At 52.5% G+C, this 25360-nt stretch overlaps 1 protein-coding gene across 2 annotated transcripts; it reads left to right on the top strand.

Moving 5' to 3' along the window:
- The first annotated feature begins 1897 nt into the window (after positions 1–1897).
- On the top strand, positions 1898–20728 carry LOC128848263 (acetylcholinesterase-like). 2 transcript variants are annotated; one of them, XM_054048154.1, is made up of 4 exons: positions 1898–4234; positions 12357–13872; positions 15148–15311; positions 16799–20728. In XM_054048154.1, the coding sequence occupies exons 2-4, from the start codon at positions 12365–12367 to the stop codon at positions 16819–16821; spliced, it is 1695 nt and encodes a 564-aa protein (XP_053904129.1). In that variant the 5' UTR covers positions 1898–4234; positions 12357–12364; the 3' UTR covers positions 16822–20728. The 2 variants fall into 2 exon arrangements, with proteins under 2 accessions (XP_053904129.1, XP_053904128.1); XM_054048153.1 differs by lacking the exon at positions 1898–4234 and having other exon boundaries at positions 11134–13872.
- Positions 20729–25360: the final 4632 nt, after the last annotated feature.

Here is a 25360-nt window from a genome sequence, read left to right as displayed (position 1 = left end):
AGCTTGTGGGAAAACCTATTGTGAGCTCAGACCCGGTCAGAGTTCAGAGAACCCACAGGAGAGAGACCCTATAAGTGCCCTGACTGTGGGGTGAAAGTTTTAACATGAGCTCAATCCTTATGAAACACCAGAGACCCCACAAGACAAAAAGACCCCACACGTTCCCTGACTGCAGGGAAAGTGTCACTGTCAACTTGGCCTTCGTTAGACACCAAAGACTCCACCCAAGAGGGAAACCCTACAAGTGTCCTGACTGTGGGAAAAACTTCTGGTGTCATTCATTCTTTGTGACACATCAGGGAACCTACAAGCGAGAGACTCTGTAAATGCCCCAAATGTGAGAAAATTTCACTTGTTTCTCAGACCTCATTATGCATCAGAGAATCCACACAGAAGAGAGCCCCTTTAAATGTAGTGAATGCAGAAAAAGTTCCCAGGCTAATATGCTTCTTATCAGACATCAGAGCACCCACGGCAGGCAGAGACCTTATCCCTGCCCTGACTGAGGGAAAAGCTTCTGTCAGAGCTTACCCCATATTACCCAGCATAGAAATCACACGTGAGAGATGCTCACACTAGGTTTTTATCTGGTGGCTCTACAAAATCTACACATAATCTGGGGGTCATGGCACCTCCGGTTGCTTGGGGGCATTGAGAGATGGGGGATCTGTAAGGCGTGATGGTGGGGGCTGGGGAACAGAGGGGAATATCTGGAAGTTGGATTGTTGCTGAGTGGTCAGAACCCATTGGAGAAGGATCTTGGGTTCTGATGGGTGGATTATTTAGGGACTAGGATGGGAGATGACAGGGATAACTGATGTCAGAGCCAGTCTGTGGGCGGCTGATATGTACTGGTCAGTTACCATGTTGCGGTCAGGAGATGTGTAGCAGAGTTGGGATCGAGCCAGGTCAGGATACCAGGAATTCAGGGGCAGGTTACAAACTGAAGGCAAGTAATGGAGTTGGGGACAAACCGGGGTCAGGAGCTGGAGTCCAAGGCTCACGATAAAACAAGGTATGGAGCAGAAGCAAGCAAGCAATATCTGCATCATTGCTCAGATAGTTCCCTCTGATGGCTCCCTGGTTTACTGGAAGAGGCCAATCTGTGAGCTGCCACTCAGGCCCTGCTGGTCAGCATATCCTGCAGTGTTTAGTTTCCAGGGTGACCAGCAAAACTCCAGTGGCAACGTGGAAGCACTGGAGGCCCAGAACCTCCACAGTAGCAGATTCTAATCTCATAGGTTCTTCACTTGAAAATTTTCCATTCTCCCAAGAGATTGAAAAGCAACATGCCCCCACACTTCCACCCAACTCACCCTGTGCCACAACACCCGAGCAGGGACCTCAGCGCTGTTAAAACAGATGAAGTTCCCCAAGGCACGGGCTGTGGAAGAGTCCAACGTGCCAACCTGTTGCTTCCAGAGAATTCGAGGTCGGAGATCAGGTTTGTGCTAGAGGAGATATTGGAGGAAGCTGGGACGCGTGGTGCTTTTTGGTATCTGTTAGAGACAGAAGCAAAAGCCCTACAGCATGCTGGCACCGTACTCAACGCAAAGGTGGCAAGGTCCATGGGAAACTTTCCCTGTCTCATGCCCAGGCTTTTAAGGTTTCATTGAGTGGGATCCTGAGGCCACCTTTAATGTCACTAAAAGTTTTTGTCTGTGTTTATATTTAGCGATAGAGGTGCTGATCCACTGTGGCTCCAAATGAAACCACTGGGAGCTGCAGTTCTGCAAAGGAGCAGCAAGGTGCATCCAGCTTGGACTCAAGAATGTTGGCACCCTGAATGATGGGCTCCTGGACGTTGCGGCTGCAGACCCGGTCTGCTCACTGCGGTCAGCGAATAAAGCAGGGTGGATAAATGCCAAAGTTATTTTTAAAATGATTTTATTTCAATTGTCTTTTTATTTAAATAATTACACTTTAAAAACCTATTAAAAATCAAATGTGAAGTGATGATAACCTACAGTAAGGCCTTACTTTACCATCCCATCTATTAAATACATTTAAATTAAATACAAATATTAATAAGCAACATACATTTGATGCTGAAGTTTTAAAGAAAGTCGAACAGCTGGACAGGTGGAAGTAATTGATTATGCACCGTAACCAGCATTTGTTGAAGTGCTAAACCAGATTTTAACACTTCTTTGGCAGGTGCAGAGAGAACATTTTCTTTCTTTCAATTTATTCAACTAGTTCAGTTCAATGATTAAGAACATAAGAGTGGCCATACTGTGTCAGACCAAAGGTCCATCTAGCCCAGTATCCTGTCTTCTGACAGTGGCCAATGCCAGGTGCCCCACAGGGAATGAACCTAACAGGTAATCATCCCATGCTCCATCCCCTGTTGCCCATTCCCAGCTTCTGGCAATCAGAGGCTAGGGACATTAGTTCATTCAACATTAAGAAAATGATTGGGAGTTGAAAAAGCAAGAAAACTTTTTGTCCCCTCTTCCAATCTATGAATACAAATGAGGTGTCATAGGGTGAGATCTACTAGTTCTGAAATCTTGAAGGGCAGAGTGACCAGAAACAATCAGTTCAGTTCACTACCTACAGATCACACTTCCTTTGTTTAATAAATCAGTTGTTTATCAAAACAGTTCTTGCATTAAAAGCTTTTTTTTTTCTCCTCATGTTGAAGGTAGTTTTATTTAACTAATAAAAAAGTGCTGGTTTTGTGCTATTGTAACTGAATTCCAATTTCCAGCCAAATACAGCTGGACACAAATCACGAGTAAAATATTAATCATCTAGTAAATAAGAAATGCTTCAGTCTCCATTTTCTAACATAAGAAAAAAAGTACAAAGAAGAATCTAAATGTATGTTAACTAATTGCTCAAATAAATGTTTTTGCTAACTGGTAGGTTACACTATATCTATACACAAGTACTAAATTTAATGTAAAGGCTACATTTAATTACATATCAACAGGTTTTAATGGGTACCAACCAATGAGAATCAACCTTTCTTTAGGAAAGTAATTAAAAAGTTAAAATGCAAAGTGAGATTAAAACTGATCAGTGAAATCAAGGTTTTAGTGATGTCAATTACTTTTATTTAAATCAGTCCACCCTGGAATAAAGCCACTGATTATTCCCTGGAAAAAGAGGCAGAGATGGGGCAAATTTCCACAGATATACACCCAGTGGGATCCAGGTCAATCAGTCCTGGATTAAAGCAGTTCCAGCAGGTTTATAAGACCCTCCAAGCTGCTCAGTTTCCCACAGATGTATTTCCCTTCTGAGAACTACAGACTAGAATGTAACAGACCACTTCAAGGTCCTCTTAGTGCTTCAGATCATTGGGGAAGTAACATTTGTCAACACAATTTTTCAACTTTATATAATGTATTAGAAATAAAGCTAAGTTGAAAAGGAAATAAGCATATTAATAATAGACTAATAAAGAAGTCCAGTTAATAACAGAATGATTCAGAATAACGTGAATCAACCATTAATTATTAGCTGAATCAGATCAATATATCAGACCATTCCCACGTGGACTCTAGCAGTCTGGCATGGCAGCAGTTCATTTAGCTATCAGCCCAGGCAATGGGGTGTTTTGCCAGTTAGGTCTAAGCTTGTACTCCAGCCAAAGGCTTGATGCAGAAGGGAAAGAACCAAGCCCCAAGACACAGCTAATGTGTGGATCATAATTTAAATGGCTAGCAATCAGCTGTTTCTGCCCAGATTTCATGTTTAGATGATCCCCTTATTCACTGAGTGAGCAGCATCTGACCTAGGAAGCTCAGCCACTGAGCAGAGAGAGAAAGCAAGCAGCATCCCCTCCCTTAGCAATACACAGAGCCCTCTGATAGCAACTCTGTATTGCTGTGGGATTTTAAAAGCTGCTGTGTCCCACCCCAGAGGTGGCTGCATTAGGGATCCCTGAGCAGCAGTGCCTGTTAACTAGCTGCCATACCCCACCTCAGAGCTACTTGCCCACCAGTTACCACAGATCTTCTCTTTCTGTAAGCTACCAGTTGTTTATCTATGTTTTCCCAGTCACCGACCCCTGCTCTGGGCTCCCCTGCAGTCTGGACCTTATCTCCTCCTCCCGCACAGGCTGAGCCCAGTGGGGTTGGTGCTCTCGGGATAAACAATCCCCCAGTGACTGCTCCCTGGCTGTTATTCCAGTATCAGAAGACTCCTGAGGTCTTCCATTCCCATTCAGGTTGAGCTGTGAAACAGAGAGAGCGGCCCAACTTGCAACTGGGGAACTAGGAAGGTGAGTGTTTGGTTTCCACCAGCTCTGAGACAGGCACCCTAGGTCCAAATGGTTTAACTACATCTCAGAAGGACTGAACCTGGAATCTCTTCCCCTCCCAAAGCAATTCCCTTACACAGCCTTTCAAGCTGCTTTAAGGGCTGGGAATAGTATAGTTTCTAAATCCCAGTCCCCCCGCTCTACCCTACTAGACTCCACTCCCACCCAATAGCTGGGGATAGAACCCAGAAGTCTGGGTTCCCAGCCTCCCCCCATTTCCAATCCACTACCCCACACTCCATTGCTAAAGCCAGGAATAGAACCCAGGAGTCCTGTCTCCCACTCCCCCCTGCTCTAACCTGCTAGACTCCCCTCCCCAAGCTGTGATAGAATCCAGGAGTCCTGATTTATATTCCCCTTACCTGTAACCACAACACCAAACCTTCCTCCTCCTCCACCCAGAGCTGGGGGTCAAGTCACAGTAAGGATACCTGAGCTGTACACTGGGACTCGTGGTTTCTCTCCCTGGCTCTGGGAGGGGAGTGAGGTAGAGTGGAATGGTTAAAGAAGGGGGGCTGGGTGTTCAGGACTCCTGGGTCCTCCTATCCCCGGCTCTAGGCCACCACATAGCATCCAAAGGGTATGTTCATCCCCAAAGTGCATCAGCCCTGCTCTGGTAGGACCCTCCCTCTGCATGTGTGAGGGGATTTCAGACTCCCTGGCTCGTTTCTCTCTCTATGCTCTCTCATTTTCACTGTGCTGGCTCAGGGGGGCTGGGATGCAGGAGGGGGTGCGGGCTCCAGCTGGGGGTGCAGGCTCCAGAGTGAGGCCAGAAATGAGGAGTTCAGAAGGTGGGAGGGGGCTCCAGTCTGAGGCAGTGGATTGGGATGCGAGAGGGGGTGAGGGCTCCGTCTGGGGGTGCGGGCTCTGGGTTGGGGCCAGGGATGATGGATTTGAGGTGCAGGAGGGGGCTCTGGGCTAGGATCAAGGGGTTCGGAGGACAGGAGGGGGATCAGGGCTGGGGCTGGGCAGGGGGTTGGGTTCCAGGAGGGGGTCAATGTGCAGGCTCTGGACGGCACTTACCTCAAGCAGCTCCCAGAAGCAGCGGCACGTCCCACTCCGGCTCCTAAGTGGAGGCATGGCCAAGCGGCTCTGCGCCCTGCCCCGTCCACAGGCGCCGCCCCCGCAGCTCCCATTGGCCATGGTTCCTGGCCAATGGGAGCTGTGGGGGCAGCACTTGGGGCAGGAGCAACGTGCTGAACCCCTTGGCTGCCCCTATCTGTAGGAGTTGGAGGGGAGACATGCTGCCGCTTCCCGGGAGCCATGCGGCATGGAAGCTAGCAGGGAACCTGCCAGCCCCATTGTGTGGTGCTGCCAATCAGACAGTCAATGGCCCGGTCAACGATGCTGACTGGAGCTGCCAGGATCCCTTTTCAACTGGTCAAAAACCAAACACCTGATCACTCTACGCTTCCCTGATGTGAAAGGGCCTCTCCCCTGTAGCAGAGAGCTGGGTAAAGGATGGAGCCAAGCTGTGAGTGCAGCAGAGACCTGGAGTTACTGACTGGGGGGGGGGGGGGGTGTTTCTTAAAGGGGATCAGGGATGGTTAAGGAGACTCCTGCCCTAAGTTCCCTCTAAGCTGCGCGGCCGCATGGCCATGCAGCAGCCTATTAAGCGTCGCACAGGCGCTCAGGGCTGCGGCGGGGAGAGATGCCTCTCCCCCAGCCAAGGAGCTGACGCAGCTGGGGGACAGATTCCCCTCCCCGGGTCCCAACCCAGCCAGGCCCGGACCTGCTATAGCCAGGGAAGAAGCACCCCTCCCTCGGCTCCAACCCAGCCCAGCCCCACCCTGGACCTGCTGCAGATGGGGAAGAGGCGCACCTCCCCTGGCCCCAACCCAGCCCAGCCCCCAACCTGCCATGGCGGGGAAGAGGCGTCTATCTCATGACCCCAGCCCCAGAGCTGATGCAGCAGGGAGAGGTGACTCAGCCCTCCAGCCTAGGTGCTGCTGTGGGGAGAGAGCTGTGGGGAGTCCTCTCTCCCCACTGTAGCCCTAGGGCAGCCTGCACCCTAAGCCCCTCATCCCCGGCCCCACCCCAGAGCCTGCACTCCCAGCCAGAGCCCTCATCTCCTGCACCCCAACCCTCTGCCCCAGCCCTGAGCCCCCTCCCACACTCCGAACCCCTCGGCCTCACCCCTGCCACATGAATTTTGTTATGTGTACCAATATGGAGGTGAGGTGTCACACATCACCTCCATATTGGTGCACATAACAAAATTCATTCTGCACATGCATGGGAAAAATTAGAGGGAGCACTGCTGAGTCCTGCCTATAGGGGCCTCTTCTCTGGGGGATGCACCAGGACTTCTAATGTAGCATCCTAAGACAGACTTGCCAAGTGTCACACATGCCGTTGGTCTGTCCCGTAGGGTTGGTAAAAATGTCACACTTCATTTGAGAGAAAAGATGGGTGAGGTAATATCTCTTATTGGACCAATAAGCACGGGTGGTTTGAGCATTGGCCTGCTAAACCCAGGGTTATGAGTTCAATCTTTGAGGGGGCCACCTAGGGGTCTGGGGATTGGTTCTGCTTTGAGCAGGGGGTTGGACTAGATGACCTCCTGAGGTCCCTTCCAAACCTGATATTCTATGAACTTCTGATGGGAAGACAACAGGGATTTCCTCCTCCCCCAGGTGGTCAACTAGCACAGTGTTGCCAATTTAGTTGTTTTCCAGCTAGATCTAGTTGTTTTAAAACTTTTCTAGTTGGAAAAAAATTCCATGTAGTTGTTGGTTGGAAATTTGAATTGAAATTGAAACATTAATACACACTTTAAAGGCATACATATGATAAACTAGTTGTGTCTAAAAAAAGCATAGTGGGTTTGGAAAGTATGAACAGACAAGCTTTCTCACACAGCTGTCAGCACATTCATTTTGGGGATGTTGGCCCACCTAATAATTTCAAATGAAGATTTCTAAACGGCAATAAATCATCAGAAATTCAAACACTGATGTTTATTGGTGTTTTATAACATTTAAAATGTGGGGCCAGGAGTTAGTGCCAAATCACCTTGCCCATGAAAACATACAGCTCATCTTCACCCTCACGGTCTCACCCCTCGGCCCTCACCCCCTGGAAATTCAAACACCCCCTCTAATTTCAATTCCCAGGGGGAAACACAGACAGAGACAAGCTTTTGAGCTCCACAGAACTCTTCTTCAGGGCTGGGAGAGGCTCTCACAGCTAAATGCAAATTGGAACAGATTGTTTAGCATATGCAGTTAACCCATATTGTAAGGGACCATTCAAGGTAGAGTCGCCTTTTAACACCTCATAGGACAAAAAGGGGAGTTAGTGGGTTACAGATTGTTGTAATAAGCCATAAATCCAGTGTGTCTGGTCAGTCCATAATTTTTAGTGTCTAGCAGAGCAATGAATTTAAGTTCCCAGGCTTGTCTTTTGAAAGTTTTGTGCAGGTTTCCTTTGAGGAGGAGAACTGATAGGTCACCTGGGGGAGGCAATTATTTTGTCAAAGGTCCAAATTTCTTGGTCAAGCAAGGGATAGTCAAGGTCCAGACTCTAGAGAAAATAATAAAAAAACAACAACAATAATGATAATAAGTAAATACAAAGATTTCAGGATCCATTTTAAAGCATCTGGTGGTCCGGATTTGGCCTGCTGTCCACCTATTAACTACCCCTGGGTCAGACACACAGTGATCGCTTTGTGACAAGGGTTCACCCACAGGTGATAATTGGGATTGACAAAGCTACAGCTACACTGCATACACCTGGTTTGAGGGAGACACTGTGTCCAGTAACTGAGGGGAAAGGTGCACTCAGCTAAAGAGTAAGGAACTTTAATCCTACTTCTTCTACACAATGTTCTTAATGCTCCTCTGAGCATCACAGCTTTGTTCACCAATTCCTCCCATCCCAACTTTAGGGGAGCTGTAAACTAGCACTTGCCCATTCCCCCCGTTATGTTAGCTGTAACTGGACATCTGTCAGGTGCGGGATTCCCAGGGTTGGGAGAGGGGTTCCCAGAGTTAGTCCCTGGAACAAGTACCACACTTAACAACAGCGTGACACTGTTCCCTAAGCCAGGAGCACAGCCAGGTCAGGATCTCTAGCAGGGGTTACACAGACTTGGCACAGCACACAGTCAACCGGATCTTCTCTCCCACCCACGTCATCTAGACACACACACAGACTCACTGCTCCATGCCAATGCAATACCCGCCCCATGTGCACTCTGGTCCAGCTGGCGGTGAGCGCAGAACAGTGTGTTAGTTAAAAGGTCTCCGCTCCAGGCTATGAGGTTATAACATTCCTCATCCTTTAGCCTGTAGTTACTAGATTTAGTGTTTGACTGGCACTTCCCCCAGCCAATCAGGTTTGTGCAGAGTAGCGGATGGAGAAGAGACAGGAAGGGGCTGTCTCGCAAGCACCACACAAATTCACATCAAGGAGAGCTAGGAAAAGAACCCAGGTCCCTACAAGAACCAAACATCCACTATTTTGCAACAACACCTTTCATCGGAAAGGGGCCACATTATCTACTTTCCCTGCTAACACAAGGTGGCTCTTTTTGTCCAGGGGTAGTGTCCCCCTGGGACCAAACCAACCTGACCTATCCCAAACAAAATCTGCTGGTTTCTGTGCTATGCTGTGCCCAACACAAGGCTAAACCATTTTTCTTCTCCTGCCAATATGCTCATTGGGTTAGGTGGAGCTGTACTGATACAGGGATTAGTTGCAATAAGTAGCCAGAGCTTGCCCTGGCATCACAGAAGAGCCAGGGCAGCAGTTAGAGGGATCCCCCCTTTTTATAATTAGGGTGATGCAGTGTCCCTATAGACACTGCCTTACTTACACCCCCTCCTGCTGGCTGCCAGCCTTGTCAGTTTCAGGGCTGCCTCTGGCTCAGATCAGCAGCTGGGGCTCACAGCTGAAGCCCTGAAATTTACAAGAATGTCAATTTCACAGCTGGTAGGCTCCCTGCTGTGACATTGAGCCTGTGGTGGGCTCACAGCTGCCCCCTGCCAGGTGTCAGCTAGGCAATGGAGGCTGCTCACCTCCTGAGCCTGGGGCAGGGCTCAATTTGACATTCTTGTCAATTTCACAGCTCCAGCTGTGAGTCCTCCACTGCTGCTCTGAGCCTGCATTGCTTAGTGCTCCCTGGCAGGAATTCAGCGAGCATAGGCGCCGACTCCGTGGGTGCTCCGGGGCTGGAGTACCCACAGGCAAAAATTAGTGGGTGCTCTGCACCCACCAGCAGCCAAGCTCCCCCCCCGCCCCCTACCTCCTCCCCTGAGCATGCCATGTCCCCGCTCCTCCACCTACCTCCCAGCACTTGCTGCTGCCAAACAGCTGTAGCAAGCTCTGGGGGGGGAGGAGCGGGAATGTGGCTTGCTCAGGGGAAGAGGTGGGGCAGGGACTTTGGGGAAGGGGTTGGAATGGGGGTGGGAGGGGACGGGGCAGGGGTGGAGTTGGGACAGGGCCGGGGGCAGAGGGGGGTTGAGCACCCACCGGTGCCAGAAGAAGTTGACGCCTATGTCAGTGAGTGTAACCCAGTAGAGAACAAACTCATCCTAGCTGGTTCTCCTGCACAGCCGCGCTGGTGCCATTTTCAATGTCATAGAATTTAAGGCCACTAGATCACCCAGACCAGGGGTCGGCAACCTCTCAGAAGTTGTGTGCCAAATCTTCATTTATTCACTCTGATTTAAGGTTTCGCTTGCCAGTAATACATTTTAACATTTTTAGAAGGTCTCTCTCTATAAGTCTATAATATAGAACTAAACTATTGTTGTATGTAAAGTAAACAAGGTTTTTAAAATGTTTAAGAAGCTTCATTTAAAATTAAATTAAAATACAGATTTTATCAGCTTAGTGCTGTGGCTCTTAACCTGGGGTGCACGCACCCCCTGGGAGTGCGAGATGCCCTTTCTGGGGGTGTGAGACATACGAGATTTTTTTAGACAGTAAATCATAGAAAACACAAATTAAGCACAGGCACATAAGTACAATTACTTTGTTTAATCAAATCTATGTATTTATTAACATTATACATTTTTTAATGATTACTGTAATATACAAACCAAGTTTTTAAGTTTTCAAGTTTTAAGCTAATTGTAGTGTAATTTTTGATAAGGGATGCGAGAGCATATTTTAAGAACTCTAGACCATCAGCGGGCTGAGCGGGGCCAGGGTGTAGTGTATTAAATTGCTCCCCATAGGAATGTGCTACTTACGGTGCACTACTTAGGGCTGCCAGTCCTGATGCTCTGAGCGGCATGGTAAGGGGACAGGGAACAGGGATGGTTGGATAGGCGCAGGAGTCCCGGGGGGCCTGTCAGGGGTGTGGATAGGGGTCAGGCCAGTCAGGGGACAGGGAGCAGGGGGGCTTGGATGGGGGGTGGGGTCCTGGAGGCATGGATAAGGGTGGGGGGTCCCAGGAGGGGGCATTCAGGAGACAAAGAGAAGGGGGGGTTGGATGGGTGGGAGGTTCTGAGGGGGGCAGTCAGGGGGTGGGGGTCCTGGGAGGGGGTGGTCAGGGGACAAGGAGAAGGGGGGGTTGGATGGGTGGGGGGTTCTGAGGGGGGCAGTCAGGGGGCAGGGGGTCCCGGGAGGGGGTGGTCAGAGGACAAGGAGCGGGGGGTTGGATGGGTGGGGGGTTCTGAGGGGGGCAGTCAGGGGGTGGGGGTCCTGGGAGGGGGTGGTCAGGGGACAAGGAGAAGGGGGGGTTGGATGGGTGGGGGGTTCTGAGGGGGGCAGTCAGGGGGCAGGGGGTCCCGGGAGGGGGTGGTCAGAGGACAAGGAGCGGGGGGTTGGATGGGTGGGGGGTTCTGAGGAGGGCAGTCAGGGGGCAGGGGGTCCCGGGAGGGGGTGGTCAGGGGACAAGGAGTGGGGGGGTTGGATGGGTTGGGGGGTTCTGAGGAGGGCAGTCAGGGGGCAGGAGGTTCCAGGAGGGGACGGTCAGGGGACAAGGAGCGGGGGGGTTGGATGGGTCAGGGGTTATGAGGGGGGCAGTCGGGGGTGGGAAGTGAGAGGGGGCAGATAGGGGGCGGGCTGTTTGGGGAGGCACAGTCTTCCCTACCCAGGTGTAGTGTATTAAATTACTCCCCGTAGGAATGTGCTACTTACGGTGTACTACTTAAGGCTGCCAGTCCTGGTGCTCCGCAAATAGCACATTCCTATGGGGAAAAATGTAATACACTACACCGGTGGACAGAACCCCAGACCGGTGGCAGGCTGAGCGGCTCAGCCCATCCACTGGCTCCTGCCAGCCGGGGTCCCAGCTGCTGGCTCCGCTCAGCCCGCTGCCGGCCAGGGGTTCTGGCCAGCGTGCCAGTAAAAATCGGCTCGAGTGCCGCCTTTGGCACGCATACCGCAGGTTGCCAACCCCTGACCCAGACCATCCTCCTGTATATCACAGGCCACCAGCACCCTCACATCAGCTCCAACAACTAGGATGGCCAAGTGTCTAGTTTTCGACCAGAAAGTCCGGTCGAAAAGGGGACCTGACGGTGTCCAATCAGATCTACTGACCAGATACCCAAAGTCTGGTTACTGCGGGCAAGGGAGGCAGGGAGGCGCTGAGTTATCATCTGCGCCAGCCCCTACTCAGCCAGGACTACCTCCTACCTGCATCCAGTGGCTGCAGCTCCCTGCCTTGGCTCTGCAGGCGAGTCCCTCCCGACCCACACAGAAACGGGGTGGGGGGGAGAGGGAAAAAGCAGTGAGCAATGGAGGGAGGGGAAAAGAGGAGCGAATGGGGGGCAGGTCCGCAGAGGGAAGAGGCAGGGCAGGGGAGGTTCTAGCACTCCTGCTGGAGTGTTCAGTTTTTAAATATTACAAAGTTGGCACCCTACACAACTGAAACGAGCCCAGAGTCAAGGAGAGCCAAGGGAGGCTAGACTGTTATGTGCCACATGCAGACAAGAGGAGGGGCTGAGGAGCAGTAGAGCTGGAGGCATGATTAAATGAGATACACCCAGATGATCCAGGCATGCGATGGGGCAGCGTGCCCCTCCCATGTCATCCTGGCACCACACCACCAGCCAGGCTTTATGTCTCCACCTGGTACTGGCCCAACAAATAACTCCCTGTGGGTGGTTTCTTCCCCTTCCAGCTTCTGCCATGCTGGCACTCCTCCCTGTGCTGCCCTGCCTGCTGCTGCTCCTCTCCCTGCTAGGCCCTGGCTCTGCCTCCGATGATGGCACTGTGGTGCTCACCAGCAGTGGTCCCGTCCGGGGCAAGCATCTCTTAGCCGGCTCCAGCACAGTCACCGCCTTCCTGGGCATCCCCTACGCCAAGCCCCCCATGGGGCCCTTGCGCTTCAAGAAACCAGTTCCTCACAAGCCTTGGAGGCATGTCCTGGAGGCCACCAGCTACGGCAACTCCTGCCCCCAGCAAGTGTTTTCTGGTTACCCTGGCAGTGCCATGTGGCTGCCTACCACACCGCTCTCAGAGGATTGCCTCTTCCTCAACCTCTGGGTGCCCCAGCCCCAGCCCCAGGTTCCCGCTCTGGTCCCCATCCTTGTCTGGATCCACAGCGGGGGATTCTTCATCGGCACAGCCTCCCTTGACGTCTATGATGGGCGCTTCCTAGCCGCCACTGAGAGCGTCATTGTGGCCTCCATGAACTACCGGCTGGGGGCGCTGGGCTTCCTCTCGCTGCCGCCAGCCGCCCCAGGAAACGCTGGCCTGTGGGACCAGCGCCTGGCACTGCGCTGGCTGCAGAAGAATGCAGCCGCTTTTGGTGGGGACCCAGCACGGATGATGCTATTTGGCCAGAGCGCTGGTGGTGCCTCGGTCGCCTTCCACCTCCTCTCACCAGGGAGCCGGCACCTCTTTGCCCGGGCTGCGCTGCAGAGCGGAGTCGCCAATGCACCTTGGGCTTCACTGAGCCCAAAGGAGGCCAGAGAGAGAGCCCGGGCACTCGGCCGACTGATGGGCTGTGGCAAGGGCAGTGACGGTGCTGTGGTAGACTGTCTGAAGAAGAAAGATTCGGAGGAGTTTGTCCGACACGATTTCACCATCACAAGGAACAAGAGGCTGGTTGATTTCCCCTTCTTGCCCACGGTGGATGGGGATTTCCTCCCTGATGAGCCATGGCGGCTGCTGGAGGCTGGGCACATCCACACCAAACCCATCCTCACCGGCATCACTGCCAATGAAGGTTCCATGTTCCTGATGTTCGGCGCTCCTGGATTCAGCCTGGGGAATGACAGCCTGATCAGCTGGGAGGAGCTGGTGGAGGGAGTAAGGTTCATGGTGCCGGGATTGCCAAAGCTCTCCATCCAGGCAGCAGCATTGAGGTACAGCCAAGAGGGAAAGGGTCGCGGCCTGGCGCAGCACCGCTGGGCCATGAACCAAGCTGCCAGCGACTACCTCTTCTTGTGTCCCATGACTGAGCTGGCCGGGCAGCTGGCGAATGCTGGGAGCCCCACGTATGTCTACTTCTTTGCACACCGCTCTTCCGGCTCGCTCTGGCCCCACTGGATGGGGGCGGTGCACACCACCGAGCTACTCTATCTCTTTGGGACCCTGGCATCCGAGGGGGGAGCCAACCACACATACACGAAGGCCGAGGTGGCACTCAGCCGTAGGGTGATGCGGTACTGGGCGGAGTTTGCCAGGAGTGGGTAAGGCATAACACGGCATCCTCCCCTCCCCCTCTTCATAGTCACCTGCCCCCCAATGCCCCTCCCTTGCCCTTACATGTTTGCCTGCCCCTTTTTTCCCCTGTGCCAACATTCATCTGCTCCCATCACTGTCCCTCCCTCCTCTCTGACAGCACAGTCATCCTCCTAAAGGACAGCCTGACTTCCATCCCATTAGCAACTCTGGGAACCAGTGGCCATCTTTACTAGAGTCAGCCTCAATGCACAGTCATGAAGGCAAGAAATGGTCTTCATAACTGAGAGAATCCTGAGGTTTTGAGTCCCATAGAGATAAATGGAAGCCAGTATCCATCTTAACTGAGGGTATCCTGTGGTTTCAACCCTACCAAGTCCAATGGAAGATGGTGGCTATTTGACTAAGGGGAATCTTGTCACTTCATCCTCATTGAGAACAGGAGAGGGTGGCCATATTGAAAAGACAAAATTTTGGTCATTGGCTCCTGAGTGGCCCTGGACCATAAGAAACTTTAAAAAATAAGGTTGCCTTTGGTCCAAGATGCTAGCCAAAATTCGGGCCTTGGTGAGTTGTTTATGGTAGGAGGAAAAGTTGACTGTATGAGTTGGGTATTTCTTTAGTGGAATCCTGTTGATTTACAAAACATGTGTGCAAAGTCCTGGTGCCTGAATACAGCAGGAACAGATAAGAGTTTCCTTGTTCACAATATCCAAGTGTGCATCTCCAGCCAGTTCTGTGCCTCAAGAAGCTCAGACCCTGCTCCCTCTCAGGGCCATGCTCCCAGCCTCTTCTCTGGCGTTTTGGTCCTGTCTGCTTCTGACACACCCTGATCCACCAATTAATACCCCAGCCCCTGAGTTTGCAATCAGTCCAAAGGAAACCCCTCTTATTCTCCCAGTGTTAGTGCTCAATTCAGGTCTTCACATGTAGTCCAATGCCTTCAGCGATGGCTTCTGTTGTTTCAGTTATCTCTAAACAAAAGGACATTTAATTGCTTCCTCACTTAACTTGAATGAAAGGTGGCTAGCATACACACCAACTTCACTGAGGTCTGTGATTGCCCATAGATCAGAAAACATGCTAGCATGCCCTCAGCATAACAACACTTTGTGTGTGTGTGCATGTGTGTTTGCATATGTGTGTGTGAGAGACAGAGAGAGACTCTGGTGCCCTCAGTGTATGGGGATAAATTGCCCACAACCCTGTGTTTGAGACCCCTAGCAGCTAAGGTACATTTGCTTTCCTCTCTCCTGACCTGGCTGGCTGAATTCTTGCCCTAGGAGTCCCACAGGGACAGATAGGAGCAAGGGGCACTGGCCCCTCTACAACACCACAGAGCAGAACTTCTTTCACATCAGCAAGAATGAGTCTCGGGTCAAAGGGCCATTGCCCACGCGGCACTGCAGCTTCTGGGCACGTCTTGAGAGGATCTCCGGACCCAAGGGTAAGTGATGGTGCAGGGAAGGGGAAAGGCATCAGCTTCACTCACTCCACCAGGGGAGAAGGCACTCTGAGCTGCCTGGCGAGGAGCTCTGAGGGCCGGAAGGGATGGGATGGACAGGCCATAAGGACAATGAAGAGTTGTGGAAGAATAAAATGCAGTCACTTCTATACAGATATAGCAGCTGTTTAGCAGCTACCCGCCAACACTGTACAGCTGTTCAGGATAAGAGGTGATGGGGAATCTCCTATTCAGCTGAAAACACATGGAGGGGAGGAGGGGGAGGTTAGAGGGCGGGCAGAATGCAATCTACAGCTGGTCAAACAAAAGGTCAGGAAAATTAATCAACTTTTGTGGGAATTTTTTTATTAAGTTTTTAATTTTCCAAAATTGTTCTAAATGTAGTATTTCAGGGAGGAAAATCTTGAATTTTTCTAAACCAAACATTTTTTGGGGGGGAAATTTCATTTTGAAATAATATGTTTGCCCACATTTTGACCATTTCTCCCTCTTTCCTAGTGGAAAAGGACAGTGTGTGTGTGTTTGGTGGGGAAATATCCTTTATCATTTGACTATTTTAAATGCCCAACAGAAGAATATTTTTAAAAAATCCAATTTAAAATACAGAATCACAATACTATTTGAAGTCTAAATGAAAACGTGTTTAGTTTTAAAATGGTGATTCATAATTACACAGATGAAAGTTGTCATGTGGTTTCATTTAGGACAGAGGTTTGCAACCTTTTTCTTTCTGAGCCCCTCTCCCTCCTCCCCTGCTATAAAAACTCCCTGGCCCAGAGATGCCACAACAATTGTTTTTCTGCATACAAAAGCCAGGACTAGCTTTAGGGGTTAGCAAGCAGGGCAATTGCCCGGGGCTCCATACCACAGGGGGCCCCATGAAGCTAAGTTACTCAGGCTTTGGCTTCAGCCCTGGGTAGTGGGACTTGGTGCCCCAGGCTCCAGTCCCGTGTGGCAGGACTTTGGCTTTCTGCCCTGGGCCCTCGTGAGTCTAACGTTGGCCATGCTTCGTGGACCCCTGAAACCTGCTTATGGCCCCCCAGGGGCCCCTGGACCCCTGGTTGAGAACCACTGGTTTAGGAAATCCCCATGGAAAGGTTAAAGTTTTGAAAGCTTTTGTTTGTTTCTTTTCCCCCCGAATGGGGAAAATCGCATTTTTCTGACTGGCTGTAATGGACTCACTAGAGCTGTGATGTGCCCTGACGAATGGGAAAGTGACAGAGGATCTCTGTTCATCCTGACTGGTTTCATGCCCCCTGTGAAACATAGAAACTACAGCAGCACAGCACCCTCTTACAGGCTTCCGCACGGCCTCCGAGAGGAGAACGCCCCCATCCAGTCGGCCATCCTACCATCCTGCACCACTTGGCCTTTTCTCTCCCATCCATGTACTTTGCAGATCCAGGCCCCGCCTTGCTTGTATTCACAGCCCTTTGCTGCTATTAACAAGCTTGCTTTGTGTTGTGCAGGCCAACAGATCCCCAGGGCCTAGGGGGCAAATGGAGACCAGAACAAAGAAACTCTCACGTGGGGGGAATCTCACTGTTCGGCCGGGTGAAGGAATCTTGCGGCAGGTCAGAGGATGACAGCACCGCCCCTGCATCTGTCTATTCTCAGATCCCCCAAATCCATGCTCTGCAGACCTCATTGCTAGGTACATCTGGAGAGCACCCTGCCCTTTCAGCTCCCAAACCACCTGCTTCTGTCAAAGAGAGATATTACTGCTCCCCTCTTAGCCTCTCTATGGGGCCCATGATCACACCCACTGAGCCTGGCTCTCACATATCCCAGAGTGCTTCCGCTCCTGGGCTCCAGCCCCAAGAGGGGTCAAACCCTTTCTCACACCATGATTCAGCAAATTGCATCCCAGAGAACTGCCATCCATCCCCCATCCACCACACACACCTCTGGGGTTGTGATGCCCACACACACACACACCACACTCACTGCTGCTGATTGGTTCATTAACAAGGACCATGACAACGAACTGGCCAAACATCCAAAGTTTTCTGCTGAACCCCAAGTGGATTAAAGAATTTCCATCCTGGAGCTACTATCCTTCCATGTGAGATCTTTTCTAGCTAGGGGTGGGGTGGAGGTATGAGAGCACACAAAGGTGTGTGTGGGGGGAGCCGGGATACATGCTGCTGCTGGGGTTTGACTGGGAAAGTTACAGAGCCTGGAGAGTGCTTAAAACATGAACAATCTGGATCCTCTTCCATCAAGAACTGGAAACAGAACCCAGGTGTCCTAATTCTCAGCCACCTCTGCTCTAAACACTAGACACCACTTTCCTCCCAGAGCTGGGAGCAGAACACAGGAGTCCTGACTCCCAGGTCCCACTGCTCTAACTACTAGCCACCACTCCTCTCCCAGAGCTCGTGATAGCACCCAGGAATCCTGACTCCCAGCCCTCCCACTCTAACCACTAGATTCCTCTCCCGCAGCCAAACGTGATTGTGGGATCTCAGTGAAAGCCTTAAAAGGCTCTTCATTCTCAAATTTCCTGTGCTGTAAACACAAAAAATAAGTTGGGGCTTCTGTGTGTGACACACACAGAGTGTGATTTGACCAAATTCAATTAGCTAGCCTGTGGCAAAGCCAGGAAATGAGACCTCGATGAGGAGCCTTATGACCATTTGTTTTTAAACAAAGCAATCTTCCTAGAATGGTGCAGAATGAGAAAAGGTTATTAATGTATGTATTTATTTATTGACATTTCCATAATTGCTTCTGATCAATTTTGGCCATGCCCAAGTAGATCAATACCATTTGTGCTGTTATGGATATATGGACATATTATGGCAGCAGTCACCAGGTGGCACTACAGGACAATCTTAAAAGTTCTTTTTCTTAGGGTGTGGGCACTGTTCAGTTTTTGAAGATGTTGTTAATTTTGCAATGCAGATTCTGTTTGGGGAGCTGTGGCTGTGGTAAACAGCAAGGGAATTTAGAGTAGAGTTAAGTCAAGTTTTGGGGCAGAGGTGCTTCTCACAAACTAGGAATTAGTGGTGGGCTGAGATTTTTAAAAGGCAGGTTTGCCTGCATCCCATTTATGACCACCTCTGTTCAAGGACTGATGGATATAGTGTAAATACACAACTCGCAATAGAACATACCCTGACTCTGCACCATCGATTTCTCCTTCAAAGCAATTGACCTGCAAGGCTCTGACATCTGCTACCGCTTGGCAAAGGGGGCTACAGTATATAGTCAATAAATAAGATAGCTATTATCATTACTTGTGTCAATATTTAGCTTCTGTTCAGCCACAGCTTCAAATGAAAGTTGCAGGTCTGGAAATCAGGATCACGGTGTGTCAAGCTGGGGACTCAAGAAAAGTGGCACCCTGAAATAACCATACCTTCTGCAGCCAGTGTAGTGTCAAAAGCTGCTAGAGGCATGGATTACTTCTATCTTGTGTGTAATTCCTTATCCTGGAGGACAGAGATGGGGGAATTCACCTTACCACACCCTGCACAGACAAAAGCATCCAGTGGGTCTCCTAAAATCAGCCCCCAGATTCAATTTGCCACTCCATCCCCTCCTCTCAGTTTTTTCCGTCCTAGGAAAAACCCACCAGCAGCTCCCTGTTTGATAATCCCCTTCTTGATCCATCTCCACTGCAGCTCTTTACCTTCCAGGGGCTGGGATGATCTGGAACAAAACGTGGATGTTACACTGCGGCCAGTCAAGGTGAGAAGGACAATTGGGAAGGTTTCAGAAGGAGCTTTAGTCCATTTCACACTGATTCCCCCCAGGCTCTTTCCCTGCAGACAGTCACTGACACTACACCAGGGCTACCCCCACAGAGACATTTTTATCCCCTCTCCCCTCGTGTCCCTGAGCCAAATGCTAGCAAGGAGCAGAATCAAAGGAGCTGCTTTGGGGATTCCCCCGATACAGTCCCCAGGACAGCACTTTCTACAGTTTTGACAGGACTATCCAAAGGTCCCGGCTTTGGCTGCTGCTGCTCCCACTGGTTGGCTCCTCGCTGCATTTCTGCTCTAGAACTTGACTTTGTGGTTATTATTGAGCTGCTCACCCAGAGGTGGCTGTTTTTTAGCACTGGGTGAGCAATCTCGGTGCAGTGTGACTGTTATCCAGCTGCCTGGTGGTGCCTGGGTTTCAGTGAGCATCACAGCCTGGCATTCCTGAAAACCATAGATTGTTTTCCAAACAGGGTCTCTGCTTTTCAGGTCACTAACCCTGCTCTGGATTCCCATTGGACTGGCCCTTATCCCCCTCTCCTGTGTGTACAGAGCCCAGCAAGGGGATAAATAAACCTCAAGTGGCTGCTCCCTGGCTGTTGTGCAAGGCGTCAGAGGCACCCCGTATCCCCTGTTCACCAGTGAGAGCAGCCAAACCTGCTCCTGGGTGAGGTACATCTGTGCATCCCTCCATCTTAGATATGGCTTACTGGGCTCTACCTCTCACCAGGGCCAAAAAAACCCTCCCCTTGCTGGGTAATAACTCCCCTTAAACTTCTTCCATACATTTCCTCCTTCCCACGGGAAACCTGACTCAGTACTGTTCCACAGCTGGGACGAGAACCCAGGAATCCTGGTTGCCAACCCCCCCTCAAGCCCACTCCCCTGTCAGAGCTGGCACTAGAACCCAGGAGTCCTGGTTCCTAATCCCCCACGGGCCATTCCCCTGCCAGAGAACCCAGGAGTCCTGGTTGCCAACCCCCCTCAAGCCCACTCCCCTCCCAGAGCTGCAAATAGAACCCAGGAATCCTGACTCCTATGCCATGGGGGGAAGGGAGCTCAGGAACTATGGCCCATTGTCTCTCTGGTTTCTCTCCAGAAGAGCTGAGTGGTTTGGTTGAGGGGGGCACCTGCCCCACTAGGAACTGAGCTGTGAGCACAGCAGAAAGCCAGAGCCCACAGGGGGCATGTTCAGGGGATCTGGGAGGGCAAAAGGAACTCTCCTGCCTGTACGGGACCCTGCCAGGGCTGAGAAACCTGCGGGGGCGAGGAAGGATATGTTTGGGACGCTGAACCTGCCCGTCAGTGGAGGAATTCACAGGGACAGAGATTTCAGCACCATAGGGCCCATTTCCCATCCTCCCAACCCTGGGGCTGGAGCAGAGCCAGCATCCCATAGAGGGAGCCCTGGGCCACATTAACAGGGGCGGGGGCGGGGAATGTGGTCCCGTGGCAGTTGGGAGGAGGCAGCAGTGGGGAGGGGCAGGTGACTGGCGGCTGGTGGTTGTGAAGAGCTGGGGTGTGGCACACTGGGGCTGGACAGGCTCCATTGGGGTCTCTTGCTCTTCATTTCCCCTCCTGTGGGCCTGCCAGGCTGGCAGAACATGGTGACCCGGACCTGGAGCCACAAAGGGACTTAGTAACGCTGAACTTGTAACGCTGAACGTTGCAACACCTAACTTTTTCAGAGGCAGATTAAGGTTTCGTGTGGCCCTGGGCCAGAGCAAGTGGGGGGCCCCCTCCCGCCTGCAGTCCTGCCCTCGTTCTTCCCCTTCAGCCCCACCCGTTCCACCCACGGTCCCATCCCATGCCACCCCCCCACTGTGCCCCCCATTTGCTTCTTTCTGCCCTCCCCCCACTGCAGCCCCAAGACTGGAGAACTCTGTGCCCCTCCCTCCCCTGCCAGGGCCCTGGGGCCGCAGCGGCCAGTGAGCGCTCCCCCAGCCCTGAGGCTGTGGCAGGGAGCCAGAGCTCCTCCAGTCCCGGAGCCACAGTCGGGGTCCAGGTGCAGGGGCTTCCCCCCTGCCCTGTGCTTCTGCCGGAGAGCAGGGCCAGGGTGCAGGGGATTCCCCCTCCCACCTGGCACTGCTGCCGGGTAGTGGAGCAGGATCAGGGCACGGGGGCTTCCCCCACCCTGCACGACCCTTGTCTGCTGGGGGTGGGGTGTCCATTTTTCTGGTGGCCCCTAATTGGCCGGGGCCTCTGGGCATAGGCCCTGTGGGCCCATTGGTTAATCCGCCATTGCTTTTAGTCACCTTGAAAATCACTGGAACAACACTGGGATCCACAAAGCTTGAGTGAGCCACCTCGGCTCCTCCCCCACCCCACCCCACAATGCGTGGGGAGAGAGAGGCGCCTTAGACTGGGATCCACAAAAGCTGGCACGCTCCGTGGAGAGGAGAGCCCCCTCAGACAGTCAGCGGGAGATGCCAATGCGGGGTGTGTGTCCCAAGTCCCTCTCATGGAGTTGGGCACCTTGCTCTGATCGTGATCCATGGGTGGCCCCTCTCCTGGAGCCGGCGGCTTAGGCACCTACACTGTTTCTTGTGAGAATGAGGTAGGCGCCTGCCTCACTCCATGCAAAACAAACAGCCATGGAGAAGGTGGCAATACCCCCACAACTAACTTTTAACCCAGTAGCTAGAGCACTTACCTGAGGTGCTGGAGACCCAGGTTCAAGACCCCACCTTCTACCTCAGAGGGAGAAAGGCTCTAAACAGCGCAGTCTGTCATGAGAGCAGCCTGACCACTGAGCTATGGGACAGGCTGATAGAGGAAAGGTGAGGACTAGCTCCTAGTACAGGGGTGGCCACACTGCAGCTTGTGAGCCACCTGTGGCTCTTTTATAGTTAAAGTGCGGCTCCCGGAGCCCACCATAAGAACAGCCATCACCGGGTCAGACCAAAGGTCCATCTAGCCCAGTATCCTGTCTTCCGACAGTGGCCAATGCCAGGTGCCCCAGAGGGAATGAACACAACACGTAATCATCAAGTGATCCATCCCCTGTTGCTCATTCCCAGCTTCTGGCAACAGAGGCTAGGGACACCATCCCCCGCATCCTGGCTAATGGGGGATGCCCCCCCCCTTCTCTGCCTAACAGACAGGCGGGGAGGGGAGCTTGTGGCTTCTGCCCTCTGGTGGGGCTCAGGGCTTCAGCCCTGTGGGGTGCACCTACTGGGGCCCTGAGCCTTGGCAGGTGCCTGCCATGGGGCAGGGGAGCCCCACAGAGCTGAAGGCCCGAGCCCCAGCAGGCACGCCCGGCTCTCGAGGTTATGAAGATTATCGGATGCGGCTCAGAGGGTCAGTACATTTGGCCACCCCCGTCCTAGTACATGGCACCACCTTAACAAGCCACTGGGGACATCCAGAGCTGGGAGCCACTGTGTTACCCCTCGGCCTCAGCAAAAGTGAGTTGTGATTAGACGGTGTGTCAGCTCCCTACCACACCTCTCTGTTTTCCTCACCAGCAAACTGCTTGGCACTCTCCCAGCCCAACCCTGCTAACAACTGGTGAACACCAGCCCCCGAATGCCTCCAAGATGGTTCTCTGCAATGCACAGCCCCTATCACTCTACATTCACAGAAGATATTAAGTTCACTTCTCTGTTAAAGAGTCAGTACGTTACAGCTTGTTAACTGAACTAGGGTAAACACACCCTTCCCTTGAAACACAGCCCTGAGTTGCTTTGTATTGAAAGTAAAACAAGTGTATTAAACAAAAGTCAAAGATTAAGGGCATGGCTACACTTGCAGATGTGGAGCACTGGGAGTTAAACCAGCCTTCGGAGACCGCAGCAGGGAAAATGCTGCCGTGTGTTTACACTCTCAGCTGGAAGCGCACTGGCATGGCCACATTAGCAGCTCTTGCAACTCCACAAAGAGCAGTGCATTGTGGTAGCTAGCCCAGCGTTCAAGTGGCTGCAACGTGCTTTTCAAATGCGGGGGGTGGGGTGGAGTGTGACAGGGAGTGTGTTGTGTGTATGTGGGGGGGAGAAAGAGTGGGGTTTTGGGGTGCTGAGAGTGTGTCAGCATGCTGTCTTGTAAGTTCAGACCCCTTCTCTCCTCCTCCCCCCGCCTCTTTCTCACACACTCACAGCAAGCAGCATTCCACACCAAAGGTCACCCTATCTTCCATTGCTTTGTCCCGGAGCAGATAAGCAGCCGGCTGTCAGAAACGGAGCTTTGAAAGGGGATAGCCGCATTCCTACAGCCGATTCAAAAAAAATGACAAAAGTGGCCTCTTGACTTAAGGGGATTATGGGACGTTTCCAGAGGCCGATCAAAGCGCAGTAATGCAACACCTCGTTCACACTGATGCTCGGGCGTTTCAGCCGAGGCACAGCAAGCGTTATGCTTCTCGTGGAGGTGGATTACCAGGAGCGCTCCAGCTGCAGAGTCCAGGCGCTCTAAGTGCCTTGACAGTGTGGTTGGATCAGGAGTTAGGTTTGCCCGGGACTGCTTTAATGCACTCTAACTTGCAAGTGTAGCCAAGCCCTAAGTGATACCTGGTAGAAGGAATAAAAACAGAAAGGGTTACAAACAAACAAAAGTAAAAATACGCTTCCTAATGGCTAGGAGCTAAGTTAACAAGTTCCAATCTTTGTACAAGGTAGTTTCCTCACTAGTCTTCCATTAGGGTGACCAGATGTTCCGATTTCATAGGTACAGTCCCGATTTTTGGGTCTTTTTCTTATATAGGCTCCTATTACCCCCGACCCCCTGTCCCGATTTTTGACTTTTGCTGCCTGGTCACCCTATCTTCCATTCCCAGCAATGGCTGGCTAGCTTTCAGCTAGGAGCCCCGCTGTCAGAGTTCAAGGTGCTGGTTTTCCTTGTCTCCTCAGCTGAAGGATAATTTAGGGATTTGCTCCCTGTCTCTTTATAACCCAGTAAACCTTAGAAATGTCTTATTCTGACATGTCTCCCCAGCTACAGTTCTTTTTCCCTGCTGGGGGTGGATGCTATCCCATGCTGTCTGTCTCTATGCTGCCTCACCTTCTCTTCCGCTGGCGATTTAGACGATGCAAATGATCTTTTCCTGCAAGCTCTGATACAAACGAATAGCCCACTGAATTTGGCCACACCTGGTTTCAGGTGTTGGCCTCTTTTCTTTGTCTGGAGAAAACCTTTTGTTTATCAACTCTCCCTGACATGCCTGGTTTAAACACCTTCTAATCACAGGCTTTAAGGCAGTGAGTATCCAGAGTTCCACCTACAGCATTGTCACATACAATCCTGAATGATATTGATCGGCGTGTTATTAGTTTTTGAATGATAACTCACAACACAGACACTGACTTTTTTTCCCCCAGTGGGTGCTTCACCCCTGCTCTGCCTCTTCCCTCCCCCAATCTGCCCCTCTCCCTGAGGCCCATTCCTCACATGCCCTCTGCTAGCTTCTCTCCACCTCCCACCCCAAGCGCCTTCCACTAGCTGGCTGTTCGGGGCCCGCTGAACAGCTGATCAGTGGCCAGCCTGGGCTGGAACCACTGTGGATGGTGGGTGCTGAGCACCCCCTATTTTCTTTCTGTGGGTGCTTGAGCCCCGGAGCACCCACGGAGTTGGTGCCTATGGCTCATAGGGCATATTTTGCACAGATATTATTGCAGTAGTGTGCAGGGTGTGAATCCCGTGGTGCCTAGGATCACAACAACCCAGGAAAAGACAAGCAATGGGCCATTAAAGTTGATGGGGAAAACACTGAAACAACCTGAAACTAGGGTTACCATACGTCCAGATTTTCCCGGACATGTCTGGCTTTTTGGGCTCCAAATCCCCGTCCGGGAGAAATCCCAAAAAGCCGGACATGTCCGGAAAAATCGGGACATGCGGGGCCGGCGGTGCTGGGCCGGGAGCCGGGGGCGCCGAGGGCCGGCGGTCGGCGGTGCCGGGGGCACCGAGGGCCGGCGGTCGGTGGTGCCGGGGGCGCCGAGGGCTGGCGGTGCCGGGGGCACCGAGGGCCGGTGGTCGGCGGTGCCGGGGGCACCGAGGGCCGGTGGTCGGCGGTGCCGGGGGCACCGAGGGTCGGCGGTCGGCGGTGCCGGGGGTCGGGGGCGCCGAGGGCTGGCGGTGCCGGGGGCACTGAGGGCCGGCGGTGCCGGGCCAGGGGCACCGAGGGTCGGCGGTCGGCGGTGCCGGGGGCGCCGAGGGCTGGCGGTCGGCGGTGCCGGGGGCGCCGAGGGCCGGCGGTCGGTGGTGCCGGGGGCGCCGAGGGCCGGCGGTCGGCGGTGCCGGGGGCCGGCGGTGCCGAGCGCCAGGGGCCAGCGGGTGCTGAGCGGGCCGGAGGTGCTCGGCCGGGGCTCCGGGGGCCGGGCCGGGGGG

Source organism: Malaclemys terrapin, chromosome 13, assembly GCF_027887155.1.
Source record: "Malaclemys terrapin pileata isolate rMalTer1 chromosome 13, rMalTer1.hap1, whole genome shotgun sequence".
NCBI classification, from domain to species: domain Eukaryota; kingdom Metazoa; phylum Chordata; order Testudines; family Emydidae; genus Malaclemys; species Malaclemys terrapin.
Note: the sequence above shows the minus strand (reverse complement) of the source record. Positions and strands in the feature narration are given on the sequence as shown.

Coding starts and splice junctions, on each gene's coding strand:
- LOC128848263 (XM_054048153.1), top strand. CDS start 12,239: ATGGGGCAGCGTGCCCCTCCCATGTCATCCTGGCACCACACCACCAGC. Junction 13,873..15,147: donor GCGGAGTTTGCCAGGAGTGG/GTAAGGCATAAC, acceptor TTCTTGCCCTAG/GAGTCCCACAGGGACAGATA. Junction 15,312..16,798: donor GAGGATCTCCGGACCCAAGG/GTAAGTGATGGT, acceptor TGTGTTGTGCAG/GCCAACAGATCCCCAGGGCC.